General features: G+C 54.9%; 1 protein-coding gene across 1 annotated transcript in view; it reads left to right on the top strand.

The window, feature by feature from the left end:
* The window catches only part of creb3l2 (cAMP responsive element binding protein 3-like 2), a 28,234-nt gene extending 6,085 nt beyond the window's left edge, over positions 1-22,149 (top strand). Inside the window, exons 2-12 of the mRNA XM_088646497.1 lie at positions 5,477-5,702; positions 6,989-7,170; positions 7,968-8,052; positions 10,759-10,940; positions 12,684-12,830; positions 13,999-14,057; positions 15,000-15,068; positions 15,604-15,703; positions 17,194-17,317; positions 19,368-19,614; positions 20,672-22,149. Coding sequence (XP_088502623.1) covers positions 5,477-5,702; positions 6,989-7,170; positions 7,968-8,052; positions 10,759-10,940; positions 12,684-12,830; positions 13,999-14,057; positions 15,000-15,068; positions 15,604-15,703; positions 17,194-17,317; positions 19,368-19,614; positions 20,672-20,747 — 1,497 coding nt within the window. The 3' untranslated portion in view covers positions 20,748-22,149. The remainder of the gene's footprint in view (positions 1-5,476; positions 5,703-6,988; positions 7,171-7,967; positions 8,053-10,758; positions 10,941-12,683; positions 12,831-13,998; positions 14,058-14,999; positions 15,069-15,603; positions 15,704-17,193; positions 17,318-19,367; positions 19,615-20,671) is intronic.
* Positions 22,150-22,551: the final 402 nt, after the last annotated feature.

The raw sequence follows: 22,551 nt of genomic DNA, 5'->3' as shown, positions 1-22,551 counted from the left end.
CTTTGTGTCGGCCGCAGCCTTGGGGGGGGGGAGGAGGAGGAGGGCACCTGGGCTGGAGCTCCAGTGGGCTGTCCCGGGACACCAGTCGGCACCTGGCTGGCTCGCAGTCCGAATAGGAATAAGAGGGTGTGTGTGTGTGTGAGCCGGTGACAGTGTGTGTGATTGTGAGTGTGCGCACGTGAGCGTGTGATTGTGAGTGTGAGAGCCAGTGACAGTGTGTGTGTGCATGAGTGAGTGTGAGAGCCAGTGACAGTGTGTGTGAGTGAGTGTGTGATTGTGAGTGTGCACGTGTGTGAGAGCCAATGACAGTGTGTGTGATTGTGAGTGTGCATGTGTGGGATTGTGTGTGTGTGAGAGCCAATGACAGTGTGTGTGAGTGAGCGTGTGATTGTGAGTGTGCATGTGTGTGAGAGTCAATGACAGTGTGTGTGATTGTGAGTGTGCATGTGTGTGATTGTGTGTGTGTGAGAGCAAATGACATTGTGTGTGAGTGAGCGTGTGATTGTGAGTGTGCATGTGTGTGAGAGTCAATGACAGTGTGTGTGATTGTGAGTGTGCATGTGTGGGATTGTGTGTGTGTGAGAGCCAATGACAGTGTGTGTGAGTGAGCGTGTGATTGTGAGTGTGCATGTGTGTGAGAGTCAATGACAGTGTGTGTGATTGTGTGATTGTGAGTATGCACGTGTGTGAGAGCCAATGACAGTGTGTGTGAGTGAGCGTGTGATTGTGAGTGTGCATGTGTGTGAGAGTCAATGACAGTGTGTGTGATTGTGAGTGTGCATGTGTGGGATTGTGTGTGTGTGAGAGCCAATGACAGTGTGTGTGAGTGAGCGTGTGATTGTGAGTGTGCATGTGTGTGAGAGTCAATGACAGTGTGTGTGATTGTGAGTGTGCATGTGTGTGAGGGCCAATGACAGTGTGTGTGAGTGAGCGTGTGATTGTGAGTGTGCACGTGTGTGAGAGCCAATGACTGTGTGAGTGAGCGTGTGATTGTGAGTGTGCACGTGTGTGTGCGAGCCAATGACAGTGTGTGTGATTGTGAGTGTGTGTGTGATTGTGTGAGTGCACGAATGAGTGTGTGTGATTGTGCGCGTGTGAGAGCCAGTGACAGTGTGTGTGAGTGTGTGCATGTGAGATTGTGAGTGAGTGCGCGTGTGTATGAGAAGTGTGTGTAAGTGTTTGAATGAGACTTGCATGTTAAAAATGTCAGAACTAAAGACACTTTTGCTGTATACCGTATAACCAGGCCAGGAAGTCGGGTGTGAGACGCGTCTCACTCCTGTGTCGCGATCCTTCTGCGCAGACAAAGAGCAAGTGTTCTGGTGCCAGTCGGGATGATGCAGTGTCCTGGGGTCAGGCTGGAGCTAACGGAGGGCTTTTACAGACCGCAGTGGAGAATGTGGAGCGGGCGTTTGGCAGGGCTGTTCTGGTGGATGTGACTGTCCGGCACTCTGCTGCATCTTAAAGAAGAGATCCAGCAGAACTGTAAATGTCAAAATAGAGTCAGTGTTCATCCAGCCACCCATCGTCTAACTGCTGTCTGCAGTACAGGGCCATGAGCCTGTCTGGGCCAGCACAAGGCAGGATGCCAGTCCAGCAGAGGACACACGCACACACCAGGGCCAGTCCATCACAGGACACACAGGACACACACACAGACACACTCACACCAGGACCAGTCCATCACAGGACACACGGACACCCACACAGACACACTCGCACCAGGGCCAGTCCATCACAGGACACACGGACACACACACTCTCACACGGACACACACACTCTCACACACACACACACACACACACACACACACACTCACACCAGGGCCAGTCCATCACAGGACACACACACACACACACACTCACACCAGGGCCAGTCCATCACAGGACACACACAGACACACACACTCACACCAGGGCCAGTCCATCACAGGACACACACAGAGACACACACTCACACCAGGGCCAGTCCAACACAGGACACACACAGACACACACACTCACACCAGGGCCAGTCCATCACAGGACACACACGGACACACACACACTCACACCAGGGCCAGTTTTCCCAGAAGCCCGTTAACCTACCCAGTCTGCCTCTGGGCTGTGGAGGAAATGTACACTAACACTGGAGCACATGCAAACTCCACACAGACAGCACCCCAGGGATCGAACCCAGGGCCCCAGTGCTGCGAGGCAGCAACGCCGACCCCTACACCACTGTGCTGCCCGGAGGTCTGTTTATTGATTTAAAAAAAAAAGTCTAAGAAAAGGAGCAGTAAGCTCTGCTATAATGATATACCACCTGGTACTCTCAGGACGGCTCTCAAATTAACCTGCTGTGAAACCTCCCCGCAGTCCTGATTCTCAGTATCGTGTCCCCGAAAGTCCCAGATCGGTAACGAAGGCGCCGTTTTGGTATTTCCCCGCGTAGAAAAAAAACCACACACATGCTGACAGGCTGCTGTTGAGGTGATAAATCTCCCTGAAACTCTGCCTAGAAAACTCTGCGTGATCAGAGCACGGAGGTGCTTCTGTCCACTGGCCCTGCATAACAGCTGCCTAGAGAAGAGCAGAGTCCGCCATTTACAAAAAAAAAGGACAGCAGAGACTTTTTTCTAAGGAAACTAAGCCATCTCAAGGTAGATAGAACCATCCGAACCATTTTCCCCAAGTCTTATTGAAAGTCAAATCGAATCTACCCTCTACAGACAGAGGCTGGCAAAGACAGTATTCGGGATTGTGTCTCTCGGCCTCCTGCACTGCGAGTTCACGCCTCTCCGGTCTGGGAGATGCCTCTGCGTCTCTGTGTAGGTGCAGTACTCATAGACACGGGAACAAATGCAATATCGGTTTGATTTGCTTTGATTCCAGAAGCTTTATTGGCATGACCAATGAATACATCAGTGTTGCCAGGCTGGGACAGGAGATCACACACTGTATTATTATTATTGAGAGACAGGCTCACTGTTCCTCAGGCTGGGACAGGAGATCACACACTGTATTATTATTATTGAGAGACAGGCTCACTGTCTGTTCCTCGGGCTGGGACAGGAGATCACACACTGTATTATTATTATTGAGAGACAGACTCATCGTCTGTTCCTCAGGCTGGGACAGGAGATCGCACACTGTATTATTATTACTGAGAGACAGGCTCACTGTCTGTTCCTCAGGCTGGGACAGGAGATCGCACACTGTATTATTATTATTGAGAGACAGGCTCACTGTCCGTTCCTCAGGCTGGGACAGGAGATCGCACACTGTATTATTATTATTGAGAGACAGGCTCACTGTCTGTTCCTCAGGCTGGGACAGGAGATCACACACTGGGCTGCCAGTTCAACTGAGTTCCCTCCTCCCTCTCCCAGTAGGATTGGGAGTTGTTGTGACCTCTCTCTCTCTCTCATCACCAACCCCGCCGGCCCCCCGCCTTCCTCATAGGCCGAGGCGCTGCAAGACCACAGCTGACATTCCTGTGGAAAACGGAATGCAAAGCCCAGCCGGAGGGGAAAACTCCTCCCATCCACCCCCGCCAAAGGGATTCGCTATTTTGTGTTTCCGAGCCCGTGTGGCGCTTTCCAAACGCCATGTCATTCTTGATGTGAAGCTGCAGAAACCTGCAGTACACATGGGGGGAGGGGTTCTGTCTATTTTTTAAAGTCTCGACAGTCACATTGTTGGTTTACTGTTACTGTCACAAAAAAGTGTCATTTTTCACGTCTGATTAATTTTCCGGCAAGATTGAAGTAATTGTCATTATTCTTTGTTAATGTTGTTGTTGTTATTTTTTAATAATGCAAAATAATCGTTCGCTCTCCTCCTTTCGGCGGTCCCGTTATATATTTTAGTTGACCTGCTCTTAAACGCTTTCTGGTCCGGGGTGCGAATAGAGGTTTAGGAGATTAAGATGGAAGATGTATTTCTCCGGCGCGGGGGGGGAACTCATCTTTTTAACTCTCTTCACGGCGCTCTCAAAAAAAAAAAAATATCTGAGCGAGGTGTGTCACGTCGCAGGGCAATATAGTCTTCCCGTCGAGGTTTTAGTCGATTTTGGTGAACGCATGGGGGGCACAGGACTGCTAAAGAAATGTTAATTTACTGGTTTGTCTCTGCCAGTCGGTGACGGGCACTGGTCGGACTGGAAACGTCTCCGTGCTGCGAGTCCCCCCGTGAGGCTTGAGGCGCAGTTACTGTTAATTGTGAAAGAGAGCTCAGAAGTTGTGTTTTCCCAAGAGACGTGAGACTTTGGAGTTCGAGCTTTTATTTTTTTATTTATTTATTCTTCAGTCTTCACCCGGGCGGAAGTATAACGAGTCGTATTCTGCGGCCACGAAGGCGACTTTTTCCAAAATTTGGGCCCGACGGCGCGTCCGCGTCTGTGGCGCGCTCGGGAGTGACGTCATGGGCTCCGGCCGAGACGGGAGAGGCCCGGGCTGATCCGTGTGTCTTTTTTTTGTGTGTGTGTGTGTGTGTTGTGGAAAGAAAACGACTAGAAACCTAAAAAAAAAAAAGAAGAAAAGTCGTGTGGCGCTCGTCCTGGCGGAGGACATGAAAGGGGGGTACACGTCGATCTTTTAAAGCGGCGCTCTTGCGTAGGATACCGGCCTTTCCCCCACCCAACTCCGCCCTCAGTAGTTTCAGTAGGTCAACAGCATTTTTGTGGGGGCGCTCCGGCTCCCCTGCATCTTGGACGTGCTCTCTGGCCTGCCCCCCAACCCCCCCCCCCCCGTTCACTGCAGTGAAGATGAGGTCTGCCGGCTCTTCTCTGTCCTGTGCAGATCAAGTCACTCGCGGCCTCCCGACACGCTCCAGCTCCACGCTGCACGTCTGCAAACTGCAAGCGAGATAGACTCCGCGATAGGCTCCCGTCACCCCACGGGCTGGGAGCTCTCATGAGCTCTCATGTAGCTGATCCCACAGGCGTAGCGCAAGTGCATGATGCATGATGCATGATGCATGATGCATGATCCATGATCCATGATCCATGATCCATGATCCATGATCCATGATCCATGATCCATGCATTTACATGGAATAGGAGACTGTCTGGTTTACTGGTCCTCCTGTGGTCCCCATTTTGGGACAGTCTGAGTGGGAGAAATCCCGTACATCCTGCGGGGCGCTGGCTCTGTGGCTCAGGACCTGCGCCTGTGGCCGGGAGGTTGCCGGTTCGAATCCCGCGGCCGGCAGTGGAATCCTACTCCCTGGGGGCCCCCCTGAGCGAGGCCCTTCACCCCAGCTGCTCCAGGGGCGCTGTATAAATGGCCGACCCTGCGCTCTGACCCCCAGCTTCTCTCTCCCTGTCTGTGTGTCTCCTGGAGAGCAAGCTGGGGTCTGAGAAAAGACACATTCCTCAGGCGGGACACTGTATCTGGCCAATAGAGCGATCTTCTCTGCTCTTATCCCGACACTGTCTCTGTTCAGGGTTTGGTGAAGCGCCATTCAATGCCGGTCCTCTCCCCTGTGTCCACAGCACTTCTCCGGGCTCCTGGACGACTTCTCCCAAGAGGCCCTGCTGGGCCAGCTCTTGAGCGACCCCTTCCTGTCGGACCGGGCGGGGGCGGGGGACGGGGACGAGGAGCTGGCCGCGTCCCCCGCCCCGCCACACATCCAGGCGGAGCACAGCTACTCCCTCTGCGGGGACTCCCGGCCCCAGTCGCCCCTCTCTCACCTCCCGGGCGAGGGGGCCAGCGATGGCGGTAGGTCAGAGGTCAGGGGTTGGAGGTCAGCGGCTCTACATTTTGGCAGGAGTGTTTGGAGACCCAGAAACATTGCAGGTCCATGATCCGTCCATCGATCCATCCAGCCAGACGCTTTCCAACCTCTTTATCCAGTACAGGGTTGCAGGGGGGCCTATCCCAGCAAGCAGCCGGCACAAGGCAGGATACACCCTGGATGGGACGCCAGTCGGTCACAGGACACACACAGACACACACTCACACCAGGGCCAGTCCATCACAGGACACACACAGACACACACTCACACCAGGGCCAGTCCATCACAGGACACACACAGTCACACACTCACACCAGGGACAGTCATCACAGGACACACACAGTCACACACTCACACCAGGGACAGTCCATCACAGGACACACACAGACACACACTCACACCAGGGACAGTGCATCACAGGACACACACAGACACACACTCACACCAGGGCCAGTCCATCACAGGACACACACAGACACACACACACTCACACCAGGGCCAGTCCATCACAGGACACACACAGACACACACACACTCACACCAGGGCCAGTCCATCACAGGACACACACAGACACACACACACTCACACCAGGGACAGTCCATCACGGGACACGCACACACACACACACTCACACCAGATTTCACTCGCGCCTGTTGCTTGCTGGGATAGACTCAGGCTCCCCTGAGACCCTGAATTAGGAGACGCTGTTAGAAAACGGATGGATGGTTTGTGGCCCTTTCCTCTGTGAAATCCGCTCTGCACTTGAACAGTATCCCAGGAGCTACGTAGATAAGCAGATGGCGTGAGGATACGAATCTCGGGGTGTCTCTCGACAAGGGTAGGGGTGTTACCCCAGTGTCCTGACCAAATTTCCCCCCCTGGCCTTTACCCCTCATGGCCTCCTAATAACCCCCCTCTCTGAACTGGCTCCATCCCTCTGCTCTCCTCCCCACTGAGAGCTGGTGTGTGTGAGAGGACTGGAGCATCATCCAGGTGGGGCCGCACACTGGTGGCGGTAGTGGGTTCCCCCTGACCCTGACCTGGGAAGAGCTCTGAGTGGAGGGTCCAGACAGGGGCTGTATAAGTGTGAGGGATTATTATTATTATTATTATTAATCCCCAGCGAGTAGAGTAGTCAGGTTGGGAAGAGACCAGAGTGTTGACCAGGTCTTCAGTAACAGCTGTAGCCCCGTGTTGCGAATACAATGCCCCAGTGTTACCCCGCTCACGGCCCCGCCCCCTGCTCTCTGCCCCGTTGTCCCGCGCAGGCGATCCCGGCGGTGAGGACTGGCCCATGGAGACGGAGGACGGCGCGGAGCCGAAGCCGGAGCCGCTGCTGTGCCCGTCCCCCGGCCTGCTGCCCGCCCTGGCGCTGAGCGTGGCCCCCCAGGGGCCCCCCCCGGCCCTGCCTCTCCGGCTCGCCCCGCCCGGCCAGCTCAAGACCGCCAAGGTGGGGTCCCGCCGCCGTCCCGCGTCCTCGCCGGGGGTCTTGGGCCCCTTCCTCGCCAGACCCCCCCCAACCCCCCCCGGCTAGATAGAGACGTATTGTCCCCTGCTGGTGAACTTTGTCTTTGGCTCCTCCACGTGCGAAACGCACAAGCAAAACACAAGGTTTCACGACTAGTCGTGTGAAATCACCACTACAGTGCACCGAAGCAGCAGTGAATGGAGAAATAATTATTTGGCGGGGGGGACTCCGTTTGCATACGCTCATCGGGTAGTTTTATTGAAGAGGGGGGCCCGAAGACGTCTGGTCGGTGTTTTAGATTTTAAGGGGAGCTGCAGTCCCTGTTTCTCAGACTGGTCACCGCTGACTTTGTGGAAGTCCCGGAAGTCTCCACGTTGTCCCGAAGAGTCTCCTCACGGGCGAGGGAGGGAGAGTTGGTGAGAACTGCCCTTCCTGCTCACTAGTCCCTGTACTGGCTGAGGCGCTGTGATGGACGAGTGGACAAGTACAGGCTGTTGAACTTGATGTTGTGAGAAAGCCCTGGTCTCTCCACTGGCCAGAGGGGGGAGTTAGTGAGAACTGTGAGGTGAGGCGGCCCTTCCTGCTCACTAGTCCCTGTACTGACTGAGGCGCTGTGATGGACGAGTGGACAAGGACAGGTTGTGCAGCGGACGTGTCGCCGCAGGAGTGTTCCCAGGTGACCTGCAGGCAGAGTTAACGAGCAGTACGTGTCAGCGAGGCCGCCTGGAAGTGGAGGGCGATATTTCTGATTCGGATCGCCCCCTGCTCTGATCCCGCAGGTGAAAGAGGACGCTGACGGCCTCACCCCGCAGATCAAGCTGGAACCTCACGAAGTGGATCAGTTTCTGAACCTGTCGCCTAAAGGTACAACATCGCTCTGCCAGCCCCAGCCCTGGGGGTAATTAAATGTTCTGTACAGCACAGACTCACGGTACTGTATACTACAGACCCACTCTGCACACACTAACAGTACTGTATACTACAGACCCACACAGCCCAGCACAGACTCACAGTACTGTATACTACAGACCCACACGGCACAGCACAGACTCACAGTACTGTATACTACAGACCCACACAGCCCAGCACACACTCACAGTACTGTATACTACAGACCCACTCTGCACACACTCACAGTACTGTATACTACAGACCCACTCAGCCCAGCACAGACTCACAGTACTGTATACTACAGACCCACTCAGCCCAGCACAGACTCACAGTACTGTATACTACAGACCCACACAGCCCAGCACACACTCACAGTACTGTATACTACAGACCCACACGGCACAGCACAGACTCACAGTACTGTGTACTACAGACCCACACAGCCCAGCACAGACTCACAGTACTGTATACTACAGACCCACACAGCCCAGCACAGACTCACAGTACTGTATACTACAGACCCACACAGCACAGCACAGACTCACAGTACTGTATACTACAGACCCACACAGCACAGCACAGACTCACAGTACTGTATACTACAGACCCACACAGCACAGCACAGACTCACAGTACTGTATACTACAGACCCACACAGCCCAGCACACACTCACAGTACTGTATACTACAGACCCACAAAGCCCAGCACACACTCACAGTACTGTATACTACAGACCCACTCTGCACACACTCACAGTACTGTATACTACAGACCCACACAGCCCAGTACAGACTCACAGTACTGTATACTACAGACCCACTCTGCACACACTCACAGTACTGTATACTACAGACCCACTCTGCACACACTCACAGTACTGTATACTACAGACCCACTCTGCACAGACTCACAGTACTGCATACTACAGACCCACACAGCACAGCACACACTCACAGTACTGTATACTACAGACCCACACAGCCCAGCACACACTCACAGTACTGTATACTACAGACCCACACAGCCCAGCACAGACTCACAGTACTGTATACTACAGACCCACACAGCACAGCACAGACTCACAGTACTGTATACTACAGACCCACTCTGCACAGACTCACAGTACTGTATACTACAGACCCACTCTGCACAGACTCACAGAACTGTATCCTACAGACCCACTCTGCACACACTCACAGTACTGTATACTACAGACCCACACAGCCCAGCACAGACTCACAGTACTGTATACTACAAACCCACTCTGCACAGACTCACAGTACTGTATACTACAGACCCACACAGCCCAGCACACACTCACAGTACTGTATACTACAGACCCACACAGCCCAGCACACACTCACAGTACTGTATACTACAGACCCACACAGCACAGCCCAGCACAGACTCACAGTACTGTATACTACAGACCCACTCTGCACAGACTCACAGTACTGTATACTACAGACCCACACACCCCAGCACACACTCACAGTACTGTATACTACAGACCCACTCTGCACACACTCACAGTACTGTATACTACAGACCCACTCTGCACACACTCACAGTACTGTATACTACAGACCCACTCTGCACACACTCACAGTACTGTATACTACAGACCCACACAGCACAGCACAGACTCACAGTACTGTATACTACAGACCCACTCTGCACACACTCACAGTGCTGTATACTACAGACCCACACAGCCCAGCACAGACTCACAGTACTGTATACTACAGACCCACACAGCCCAGCACAGACTCACAGTACTGTATACTACAGACCCACACAGCCCAGCACAGACTCACAGTACTGTATACTACAGACCCACTCTGCATAGACTCACGGTACTGTGTACTACAGACACACAAAGCCCAGCACAGACTCACAGTACTGTATACTACAGACCCACACAGCACAGCACAGACTCGCAGTACTGTATACTACAGACCCACACAGCCCAGCACAGACTCACAGTGCTGTATACTACAGACCCATTCTGCACAGACTCACAGTACTGTATACTACAGGCCCACACAGCCCAGCACAGACTCAGAGTACTGTATACTACAGACCCACACAGCCCAGTACAGACTCACAGTACTGTATACTACAGACCCACACAGCCCAGCACAGACTCACAGTACTGTATACTACAGACCCACTCTGCACAGACTCACAGTACTGTATACTACAGACCCACACAGCCCAGTACAGACTCACAGTACTGTATACTACAGACCCACACAGCCCAGCACAGACTCACAGTACTGTATACTACAGACCCACTCTGCACAGACTCACAGTACTGTATACTACAGACCCACACAGCCCAGTACAGACTCACAGTACTGTATACTACAGACCCACACAGCCCAGCTCGTTAAATCTCAGTAACAAAATACATTCATTGACAGTATAGAAAACCCCTGGTCTCTCCACGGGGGCGAGAGGGGGAGTTGGTGAGAACTGTGAGGTGAGGCGGCCCTTCCTGCTCACTAGTCCCTGCACTGACTGAGGCGCTGTGATGGACGAGCTATCTGCAGGTTTTGCAGCAGGCGTCATCTGCATGTAGAGTTTCACCGTGCTTTGAGATGGGCCCCGCCAGGGGACCCTGAAACGCCAAGGTCGCCTCGCCTTTAAGACACGGGCTCCCTTCTGCCGCGCAGGTCTGGAGTCGCTTCACATGCCCCCTACGCCCCCCAGCTCCCACGGCAGCGATTCGGAGGGAGGACAGAGCCCCACGCGCTCCTGCGCCCCCGCCAGCCCCGCGCATTCTCAGGCCGTCCTGAAGGTGGCGCCGCGCGGGCCCTCCTCGCTCACCAACTCGCCGCTCCTCACAGCGCCTCACGTGAGTACCCGAGGGGGGCGGGGCAAGAGGCGGGGCGGGGGGTTGGGCTCGGCCTCTGATTGGTGGGGGGGAGATTTGACCCTCCCCCTGAGTTCCGAACCAGGAAGTGACAATGCTCGGAGCTCCTGCCTTCACCCGTGCAGCGACGATAGACCGCAGCGTCCCTTTCCGAAATGGATCGTTCCTCTGGCTTGTCGGAAAACTCGAGGGCGTGGTAAAGGCAGCCAGGAAGTGTTTTTATTCGTCCTGGAGAACCAAGAGGGACAAGGAAGCCGAGTCGTGCGTCGTGTCACAGTCTAGCTCGGATACATTCTGGGGGATCGACTCTGCCAGTCCTTTGCCCCAGTGAATCTAAAAGCTTTATAAGGCGTAAAAGCTTAAATAAGTGGCAGCAGCAGAAGTGGAGAAGTGGGAGTGGACGCGGAGGATTGTCCATGTGCTGTTCTTCAGTTCAGTGTGACAGATCTTCTCACCCTCTGAGGAAACTGTGTCCCGGTGTGAAAGGGCTCAGATCGGGCCAGTGAAACCGTGTCCCGGTATGAAAGGGCTCAGATCAGGCCAGTGAAACTGTGTCCCGGTGTGAAAGGGCTCAGATCAGGCCAGTGAAACTGTGTCCTGGTGTGAAAGGGCTCAGATCAGGCCAGTGAAACTGTGTCCCGGTGTAAAAGGGCTCAGATCACACCAGTGAAACCATGTTCAGGTGTGAAAGGGCTCAGATCAGGCCAGTGAAACTGTGTCCCGGTGTGTAAGGGCTCAGATCAGGCCAGTGAAACTGTGTCCCGGTGTGAAAGGGCTCAGATCAGGCCAGTGAAACTGTGTCCCGGTGTGAAAGGGCTCAGATCGGGCCAGTGAAACTGTGTCCCGGTGTGAAAGGGCTCAGATCGGGCCAGTGAAACTGTGTCCTGGTGTGAAAGGGCTCAGATCACACCAGTGAAATTGTGTCCCGGTGTAAAAGGGCTCAGATCACGCCAGTGAAATTGTGTCCCGGTGTAAAAGGGCTCAGATCACACCAGTGAAATTGTGTCCCGGTGTAAAAGGGCTCAGATCACACCAGTGAAACCGTGTTCAGGTGTGAAAATGCTCAGATCGGGCCAGTGAAACTGTGTCCCGGTGTGAAAGGGCTCAGATCGGGCCAGTGAAACTGTGTCCCGGTGTGAAAGGGCTCAGATCACACCAGTGAAACCGTGTTCAGGTGTGAAAGGGCTCAGATCACACCAGTGAAACCGTGTTCCGGTGTGAAAGGGCTCAGATCACACCAGTGAAACCGTGTCCCGGTGTAAAAGGGCTCAGATCACACCAGTGAAATTGTGTCCCGGTGTAAAAGGGCTCAGATCACACCAGTGAAATTGTGTCCCAGTGTAGAAGGGCTCAGATCACACCAGCGTTAATTACTTGAGATCCCTGCTATAGCTGGTTTAGTTAGGATGCCACTGCCTGAATGATGATCTGTAACAAGTGGACAATTTTGAGAGTGACCTCTTGTTTAGGGGGGAACAAGCACTGGAACAAGCCGCCTACCATGGTCTTTATTAACCTGTAAGATCGGCGCTGAACCAGAGGGAAAGTAAATCTCCCAGAGGGATTTTTAATGCATCCCGGAATACTGTCCGAGTCTGCTTCCTGTCAGCCGGGGAGGGGGGGGAGGGGCGTGCCTGTTCCTGACCAGACAGCAGGGGGCGCCCTCCCCACCGCCGCCACTGCACCACGGCTTCTGCTGAGGCTGTCTGTGCTCTCCGTGGGCAGAAGCTGCAGGGCACGGGCCCCCTCATCCTGACCGAGGAGGAGAAGCGCACGCTGATCGCCGAGGGCTACCCCGTCCCCACCAAGCTGCCCCTGTCCAAAGCCGAGGAGAAAGCGCTGAAGAAGATCCGGCGAAAGATCAAAAACAAGGTGAGGTGGGGGATCTGGGGGGGGCTGGGGGGGCTGGTGATTGGCCTGCAGCCCTGCACTGGAGCAAACGTACTTTGTACAGTATCCTAAAACCTCAACAACCGTAGGAATCGGTCTCTGTAGAAAGTCCCAGTCTTCCCAGCCTCTCGCCCCCACACAGTCTCCACGACAGTCCCAGCCTTCCCAGTGCCTCTCTCTCTCACGGTCTCCATAGACAGTCCCAGTCTTCCCAGTGCCCCTCTCTCACACACACGGTCTCCATAGACAGTCCCAGTCTTGCCAGTGCCTCTCTCTCACTCACACGGTCTCCCTAGACAGTCCCAGTCTTCCCAGTGTTTCTCTCACACAAACGGTCTCCATAGACAGTCCCAGTCTTCCCAGTGCCCCTCTCTCACACACACACGGTCTCCATAGACAGTCCCAGTCTTCCCAGTGCCCCTCTCTCACACACACGGTCTCCATAGACAGTCCCAGTCTTCCCAGTGCCCCTCTCTCACACACACACGGTCTCCATAGACAGTCCCAGTCTTCCCAGCCTCTCGCCCCCACACAGTCTCCACGACAGTCCCAGCCTTCCCAGTGCCTCTCTCACACACACACACGGTCTCCATAGACAGTCCCAGTCTTCCCAGTGCCCCTCTCACACACACACACGGTCTCCATAGACAGTCCCAGTCTTCCCAGTGCCTCTCTCTCTCACGGTCTCCATAGACAGTCCCAGTCTTCCCAGTGCCCCTCTCTCACACACACGGTCTCCATAGACAGTCCCAGTCTTCCCAGTGCCCCTCTCTCACACACACACGGTCTCCATAGACAGTCCCAGTCTTCCCAGTGCCTCTCTCTCTCACGGTCTCCATAGACAGTCCCAGTCTTCCCAGTGCCCCTCTCTCACACACACGGTCTCCATAGACAGTCCCAGTCTTCCCAGTGCCCCTCTCTCACACACACACGGTCTCCATAGACAGTCCCAGTCTTCCCAGTGCCCCTCTCTCACACACACACGGTCTCCATAGACAGTCCCAGTCTTCCCAGTGCCCCTCTCTCACACACACGGTCTCCATAGACAGTCCCAGTCTTCCCAGCCTCTCTCACACAAAGTCCCCATTGAGAGTCCCAGTCCTCCCAGTGAAAACTTGCGGATTCTGACTTTTTTCTCCCACCCCCACAGATCTCCGCTCAGGAAAGCCGGAGGAAGAAGAAGGAGTACATGGACGCGCTGGAGAAGAAGTAAGCCTGGTCTGGGTCAATGTTAGAGGTTTCCATGAGCTTCAAACCCCCCTCCCACACGCGCCATCTTTTCCAAGATGGCGGAGAAGACGTTGGCAAGCGCGCTTGGCCTGGTGGTTTCAAACTCTGGCTCTGGTTTTTCTCAGCAGCGTTAAGCAGTCTCGCAGATGCAGCTCTGGGCCGTAAAACCCCGTTTCAGGTTTTTGCTGATAAGTGGGAGAGGCATCTCTCCGTCCTGAAGTCAGCCCACGTGCCTTCCTAGAGACGAGCTTTTTGTTGTTGCTGTTGACGATGGGCGAGACGCGCAGGGTTTTCTTGAAAAGTACCCCATTAAACCCCAGCAGGGACTGGAAAACGGGGAATATTAAAGGTCTCGCCCTTGGATTCGACACCTCGGCTGTGACAACATTCTCAGGTGGAAGGACTTTACTCTCTTGCCAGCGCTGAATGGCTAATTCAGCCATTCGGTACAATACATATCATAGGGCCCCCTAGATCTATACCCAGCAGACGGTGAATTTCTCATAGCAACGATCTGGGGAACGTAGGAGGAGTTGTGCAAGAGATTTTTAGGTTAAGAACTGCAGATTCAAAAAAACAGTCCAGAGCTGTATGCTGTTTTGTTTCTTAACAACGTGCTGTTTGCCTCTAAAATGCTTAACGGGCTCTTCAGGTGCTTACACTGCATGAAACCTTACCTTAAGGGTTCAGATGTGCCCAAACCTTGAATTAATAGAAACTTTTGGACTAATCAATCTGTATACTGATGTGAAATCCAAAAGGGAGCATAAAATTAGATGCTGCCCACAATGTGCCGTTTTGTAGCGTTGCGAAGACGGCTTTTTTGCTTCCACTTTTTTTAAAAAATTTTAAGTAAAGGTAAGCTGCTGCCGTTTTTTTTTTCTGGCGAGAACCTGTTGTCATGTCCCTCCGCGTCCACAGGGTGGAGACGTGCTCCAACGAGAACAGCGAGCTGCGCCGGAAAGTGGAGACGCTGGAGAGCACGAACAAGTGAGTGGCCTGGAAGGGCCTCCGACCCCTGACCCCTGACCCCCGACCCCCGACCCCCGACCCCGGAGCTGGCATGTGCATAGTCATTTCCCGGATCATCTGGAATTGGGACGCCATCCCACCTCCTAGCTCAACCAGGAGTATTGTAAAGAGGGCTTCTTACCGTTATGGGGTGCGCAGGATAGAGGGGTGACAGGACTTTTTAGTATTTCTGCCGCTAATTCCCCTTAGGGGCTTCATCCAGCCTGCTTATTTCCCCACGGGCCCCGGGATCGGCGCAGGTACAGTCTGTGGGTGTGGAGCAGCTCTGCAGCACAGGAGCCCTGCCGGTATTCCAGACTGAGAGCTTGACGGGAGTGATCTCGGAGCTGTGCTGTCACAGCATCTCAGATCCTCCAGGCCGACGGTTTAATGTTTGAAGTCCGACTCCCTGTCCCTCTGCCTCCCTACCTCCCTGCGTCCCAGTCCCCCTGCGTCCCAGTCCTCCTGACCCCTGACCCCTGACCCCTGACCCCCGACTCCGCTCTCTCTCCAGGTCCCTCCTGCAGCAGCTGCACTGCCTGCAGGCCGTGGTGGCGGGGAAGGTGCCCCTCTCCTGCCGGGTGATCGGCACCCAGACCACCACCTGCCTCATGGTAAGGGCTCGTCGGGGGGGGGGTCGTGCGCCCCGTCCGACAGGCCGTTCGAGCCGCCCCGCGGAAGAGGGGTCCCGAAGTGGGGCTCAGAACAGATTGCATTTAGAAATGCGACCCCCCCCTCCCATGCTTTCGCTCCAGTTCCTTGTGGGGGGGGGTGGGGGGTAGTTGGCGAATGTTTCAATAGCAGCTGCTGTGAGACGTCGAGATGCAGGGGGGGCTTCAGCTCTCCCGAAGACCCCTTCGTCGTGCGGCGGCTCGGTTGCCTTGACGACGCAGGCCGCCCACTTTGTCTAATTTTAAAACCGCAAATCCACACACAGAGACAGAGAGACAGAGAGAGACAGAGAGAGACAGAGAGAGACAGAGAGAGACAGAGAGAGACAGAGAGACAGAGAGACAGAGAGACAGAGAGACAGAGAGAGACAGAGAGAGACAGAGACACAGAGACACAGAGAGACAGAGAGACAGAGAGACAGAGAGACAGAGACACAGAGACACAGAGACACAGAGACACAGAGACACAGAGAGACAGAGACACAGAGACACAGAGACCGGAAGTCGGGCGAAACAGACAAAGGGGTGGGAGTTCGAGTTTTGCGGCACGCGGTATCCAAGGAAATAAAAAGGATCGAATAAATCGTTTCTAAAAGACCGAGTTCTGCTCTTCTCAGTCTGGGCCCGTAGTTATGCGAGACGCCCAGAGCGTTGCTTTCCAATCCTGACGATCAGACGACGGCTCTTGAGCCCGAAGCGTTCGTCCGTCCAGCCCAGCTCTGCTGTAGGCCTCCCATGAACCGCAGTAAAGACCATAGTAGTTATAGGAGCTCAGAGGGGATGTGGCCCTGCACAGCTCATACACACTGTTCTCTACAGCCTCCCCCTCCTGTCTTTGAGGTAGCTTCCTCAGGAATCTCCAGGACTCGGAAAGCATTCCTTTCTTATCGGGAGTTTGGTATAAACATTGCCCGCTAGGGAGTTCAGTACAGGGAGGGCGAAGCGTCTGTGCTCAAGCAAGTGGGAAGGTTAGAGCTTAGCATGTGGATTCAGCAGGAGTTCACAGCTCCTACCACTCTACGGGTACAGAGTAACACACAGATTCTGCTCGCAGGCTCCATCCACCTCTCGGGGCGGAGAGGTGGCTCTGTGGCTCAGGATCTGCGCCTGTGACTGGAAGGTTGCCGGTTCAAATCCCGCGGCCGGCAGAGGAATCCTACTCCCTTGGGGCCCCCCTGAGCAAGGCCCTTAACCCCAACTGCTCCAGGGGCGCCGTACAATGGCTGACCCTGCGCTCTGACCCCCAGCTTCTCTCCCTGTCTGTGTGTCTGTGTCTCCATGGAGAAAAGCTGGGGTATGCAAAAAGACGAATTCTTAATGCAAGAAATTGTATAGGGCTAATAAAGAAACATTATTACATTATTACATTACATCCCCTGCCGGTTTCGGTGCGGCACTGACCTCTGTGTGGTCCTCTGACCTCTGGCCTCTAGGTGGCAGTGCTGTGCTTCGCCGTGTTCCTGGGCAGCTTCTCGCAGAGTTTCGCGCCCTGCTCCTCCGCGGCCAAGACTGGGCTGCCCGGCGTGATGACGGCGCAGGAGTCCTACACCGCCACAGGTGAGGAGGGGGGGTCTCGCGCGCGGCGCTGGCAAGGCCCTGTTTACGAATCGGGTTGTTCGGATGTTGCCAGTTCCACTCCGGGGCTGCAGGGCTGTGAAGGAACTGCACCTTAGCAGCCTGGAACAGAGACAGGGGTCTGAGGTCATCCATCCAATTTCACACCACTTCATCCAGCTCAGGGTCTCGGGGGGGGGTGCCGGAGCCTCTGAAAACAAGCCCCAGGCGCAAGGCAGGCTACACTTTGGGCAGGACACCAGTCCCATCACAGGGCAGACACGGGGGTAATTGTTCCCAGAAGGCCATTAACCTGCTGGCATGGGTTGGGACCGTGGAGGGGAAACTGGAGCGCCGGAGAACGTGCAAACTCCCCCCAGACAGCACCCCCGGGAACTGAGACCGGGGGGTCCCAGCGCCGTGAGGCGACAAAGCTGATCCCTGCACCACCCTGTCCCCCCACACACACACACACACACAGTTTGACCCCCCCCAACCCCCCAAAGTGACCAGATTTTTAACAGCGCTGCCCTTCCAAGGGTCGGGTCACTGTTGCAAGTACGGACCCCCCCTTAGAGCTGCGACTGACCCACCTCTTGCCCCTGACTGCCATCAGGGTGGCAGGGGTGGACAGGGGCTGTGAGATTCACCCCCTTGCGCTCCTAGCGGGGGGTGGGGGAGAAGGCTTGCCTGCACCCTTGGGTCCAGAGAATTCTGCACTCTAGAAAATGAACAAGGTGGGTGGAGACTCCATGGTTTCCAGCACTAGGAGAGGTGTGAGCAAGCCAGACGACACTGGGGGATGCTGTAACGATTGTCCGCTCCCCTTTATCTGAACAGCTCTCGAATTCGCAGATAAGGGACAGTGTCACGAAACGCAGGACACCGAGACGGCGAGCATCGCGTCCGTATCTGTCCTCCAGCGACGCGTCGGTGCCGTATCTGCGGAGGTACACTGACTAGAGCCGCCCCCCTCCTCCACGCAGATCTGGGCTGTTATATAATGGGCGATAAATTTAAACCGCTTCCTAACTTCGCTGGCCGCCCGCGCGTGGCCGCCCGCAGGCGTGAGTCATGTTCCCTGCGGCAGCTCTTCCGATGCCGAGGGGGGGGTCGCTGTCAGTCGGACCTCTGCTCTCCAGGGGAGCCCGGGGACGGTCCTGTCCGGATCATCCGGTCGCAGGGGAAGCTGGGACCTATCCCATCAGGCAATGGGGACAAGGCAGGGTACACTCTGGGCAGGACACCAGTCCATCACCACACACACACACACACACACACACACCAGGGCCAGTCCATCACAGGACACCACACACACACACACACACACACACACACACACACACACACACACACACGCACACCAGGGCCAGTCCATCACAGGACACCACACACACACACACACACACACACACACACACACACACACACACACACACACACACACACACACACACGCACACCAGGGCCAGTCCATCACAGGACACCACACACACACACACACACACACACACACACACACACACACACACACACACGCACACCAGGGCCAGTCCATCACAGGACACCACACACACACACACACACACACACACACACACACACACACACACACACGCACACCAGGGCCAGTCCATCACAGGACACCACACACACACACACACACACACACACACATATACCAGGGCCAGTCCATCACAGGACACACACACACATATACCAGGGCCAGTCCATCACAGGACACACACACACACACACACACACACACACACACACACACACACACACACACACACACCAGGGCCAGTCCATCACAGGACACACACACACACACATATACCAGGGCCAGTCCATCACAGGACACACACACACACATATACCAGGGCCAGTCCATCACAGGACACACACACACACACACACATATACCAGGGCCAGTCCATCACAGGACACACACACACACACACACACCAGAGCCAGTTTCCCCAGACGCAAGCGCAGGCCTGAGCGCCCCCTGCTGACAGAAACGCTCAGGCGCCTGTGTCGTTCGTTTCAGTGAAGTCCCGGAGCCTGCTGGGGTACGAGGAGCGCAGCAGCCTGGACGAGCCCCACCCCTCGGGGCTCTCCGTGGAGCACCCCGAGGCGTGGGGGCGCCGGGGGGGCCCCGCGGCGGCCTGGCCCAGCGCGCCGGACCGGGAGCCGGAGGGGGAGGGGCGCGGGGCCGAGCCCGGCCTGCCCTACCTGCGCAGCAACGAGACGCGCGCGGCGCAGAAATCGGTTCTCATCGAGCTGCACCCCCGCAGGTGAGCCAGCCGAGGGGTTTCAGTCTCTTACTGAGGCCAGCAGGCCCACAGGGCTCATAAGCTCCCATAATAATAATAATAATAATAATAATCCCTCACACTTATATAGCGCCTGTCTGGACCCTCCACTCAGAGCTCTTCCCAGGTCAGGGGGAATCCCACTGCCCCCACCAGTGTGCAGCCCCACCTGGATGATGCTCCAGTCCTCTCACACACACCAGCTCTCAGTGGGGAGGAGAGCAGAGGGATGGAGCCAGTTCAGAGAGGGGGGTTATTAGGAGGCCATGAGGGGTAAAGGCCAGGGGGGGAATTTGGCCAGGACACTGGGGGGGGAGAGAGAGAGAGAGATGATATGTAAATATCATTACTTTCATTTGCTTTGGCAACACTGATTGTACCCATCGGTCATGCTAATAAAGCACCTTGAATTGAATTGAGAGAGAGAGTCTTTAATATGCCCAAAGGGGCAATTCGTTTGTACAGTTGCAGTTGGTGTAGAGACGGAAAAGAAAAACACGCCAACAATCTGCACGGATATTTGCATGGAAAATTCCTGTATTTGAGTGTCAAGTAAGGATATGGCTACAGGTGTGAATGGGAATCTTAAATCTCTTGGTTTTGGAGTTGGGGTAACACCCCTACTCTTGTCGGGAGACGCCCTGGGATTGTTAATGACCACAGAGAGTCAGGACCTGGGTTTGACGTCTCATCTGAAGGACGGCGCCTTCTTTGGCGGCCCCAAGCGGTTTCACCGCGAATTATGTTTTTTTTTCCCTCGCCGAAAATCGTCAAAATCGGCCCGGGGGGCAGTTCGCTAATTGCCCTCGCTGGGAAGAGGGTTCAGTGTGAGTTTGGGGGATCCTGCGATGCGCAGCGCCCCCCTTGACCGGCAGGCGGAGGAGGAGAGGTGCAGGGGTGACCGAGGGGGGGTTTCCGATGCGCAACAATGTTCTGGGGGGCCCCCCGTGGGGGGTTCGGGGGGGCCCGAAAAAAGACTAGCAAGCGAGGTTCAGTTCCAGGTGCTGACTCCCCTCCCTGGGCCGTGTCTGTTCCGCAGGTCCCACCCGGAGCTGCGGGACGAGGGCGGCACCCAAGTCATCGACCTGGAGCGGACGGTGAACGAGACGTCCTGAGGACCCCTCCCCCCCAGCGCCAGCGGCCGAACCCCTGTATTTATATACACCCCTCCTTCTTTTTTACCTGCCTGTTTTTTTTTATGTATTTTATTCCAATCTGTTATTATCTTCCGTATGTACTCCAAAGTATTTGTGCGTGCAATGTTAGCGGTTTTTTTTTGTTGTTGTTGCTGTTGTCGTTTTTCGTCTTGAGGCGTCACCCCGCCCGCAGTGGGGGGGTGGGGGCGGTATTTAAACGGGACGGGTGAATTTGGGGTTTTGAAGCAGAGAGATGCGGTTGAGGTGCTGCGTCCGCCCGCCCGTCTCCCCCGAAAGAAAAACGGAACATCAGAAAGTGTTTTACCGGCCCCATGTTTTCAGACTGCTGCGGGGAGGGAGGGAGAAAACCTCCTGAGCTCTGATTTCCGAAGGGACCCGCCGTTGTTCCTGTGCGGCCCCGCATCTGAAATAAAAACTCCGCCGAGACTCGCTCTCCCGAATGAGATCGCTTCGGTTTCGGGGCGCCAGCGGGCTTGAGAGTCGACACAGCTGCTCCAGCTTCGAGCCAGTCGTTGGACGGAGCCGAGCCAAGGAGAACCGGGTCGGAACAGCCGGTCGGCTTGAGTGGGGACTGAAACGAGGATTTTCCCGAGCTCCGCTGGCTGGGACAGACCGGTCCTGCGGTACGAAAACGTCTCTCACGGTTGCTGGGGGAACCCAGCTCTGTCCGGGACAGAAACGTGTCCTCAACTCCTACCGGAGACCCGACTGTCCAACCTGTCCCGCAGAGTGACTTTCCAGACTCCTGGAACTCGCTATCGTCCCTGCAATGACAGAGCAGGAAAGTGTCCGCATACTGCTGGACACCCTAGAGCAGTGGACGCTGTTTTGAAAATTGTTACCGAGGTGTGTCCTTGCTAGTCACAGGTTAAGGGGTGAGAGTGAATAATTCTCTGGGGCTGTTTTTTTTTTGTCAAAAAATAAATGAAGATGCAAAAGGAGAAAAAAAAGTACAGGAAAATCGTCATTTGCAGCCGCGAACTGCAGACGTCTTTGATCAGTGAGGGCGGGAGGGCCACCGGTTTAGCGCATCGAAAGTTCCCCTGTCCTGCGAGACAGTTCCACGGCGGTCGGAGCATCGCGGGCACCGCGCCCGTTTCTCCCGTGTGTTGTGAACGGTGCGTGGCGTTTCAGTGGGAGCTCGGCTCTTCCTCGGCTGGGCTGGAAGCAGAGCACCCACGCGTGGGGAAGGGAATCTTTTATTATTATTATGATGATGATGATTATTATTATTATTATTAGATCCCCGGAAAGCGCAGCCGTGTTTTTTCTCGGAGTTTACACGGAGACACGGTCAATATGTTTTGCTCCCTTTTTTTATTCCCTGAAATAAAAATAAAAAATATTTTCCTAAGTAAAAGCACTTTGATGTGTGTTTTTTTAAAAATAAATAACATTTCCAGGTTCCATCCTTCTTTCCCCATCTTTTTCAGTGGAAGCGGGCGCGTATATTTCACAGCTTTTACAGCACAGCGACTGGGATAAAAATATATATATATAAAAAGATTGATCTGCGCCATAGGGCCAGAACTGCCGTGTTTTAGGTGTTCTTAAAACAGCCGAATCCCCTTGCAAAGCGTCTCTAATTAGCAGCTCAGTCCGGTCCTGGAGAGTTAAGAGCTCGGAATGAAAACCTGGGCTGGAGCTGCGGATGTTTTCCCGGACTGGAGCTGTGTGCAGCGCTGCGGATCAGGGGGGGAGTCCAGTCCGCATCCCGGAGAATCCACTCCCACACCTGCGGGTGGTGTTTGTTCCCACCGAG

The sequence above is a fragment of the Lepisosteus platostomus genome, chromosome 9, assembly GCF_059453375.1.
Source record: "Lepisosteus platostomus isolate fLepPlt1 chromosome 9, fLepPlt1.hap1, whole genome shotgun sequence".
In the NCBI taxonomy this organism is placed as follows: Eukaryota; Metazoa; Chordata; class Actinopteri; order Semionotiformes; family Lepisosteidae; genus Lepisosteus; species Lepisosteus platostomus.
This window is presented reverse-complemented; position numbering and strand designations above follow the sequence as displayed.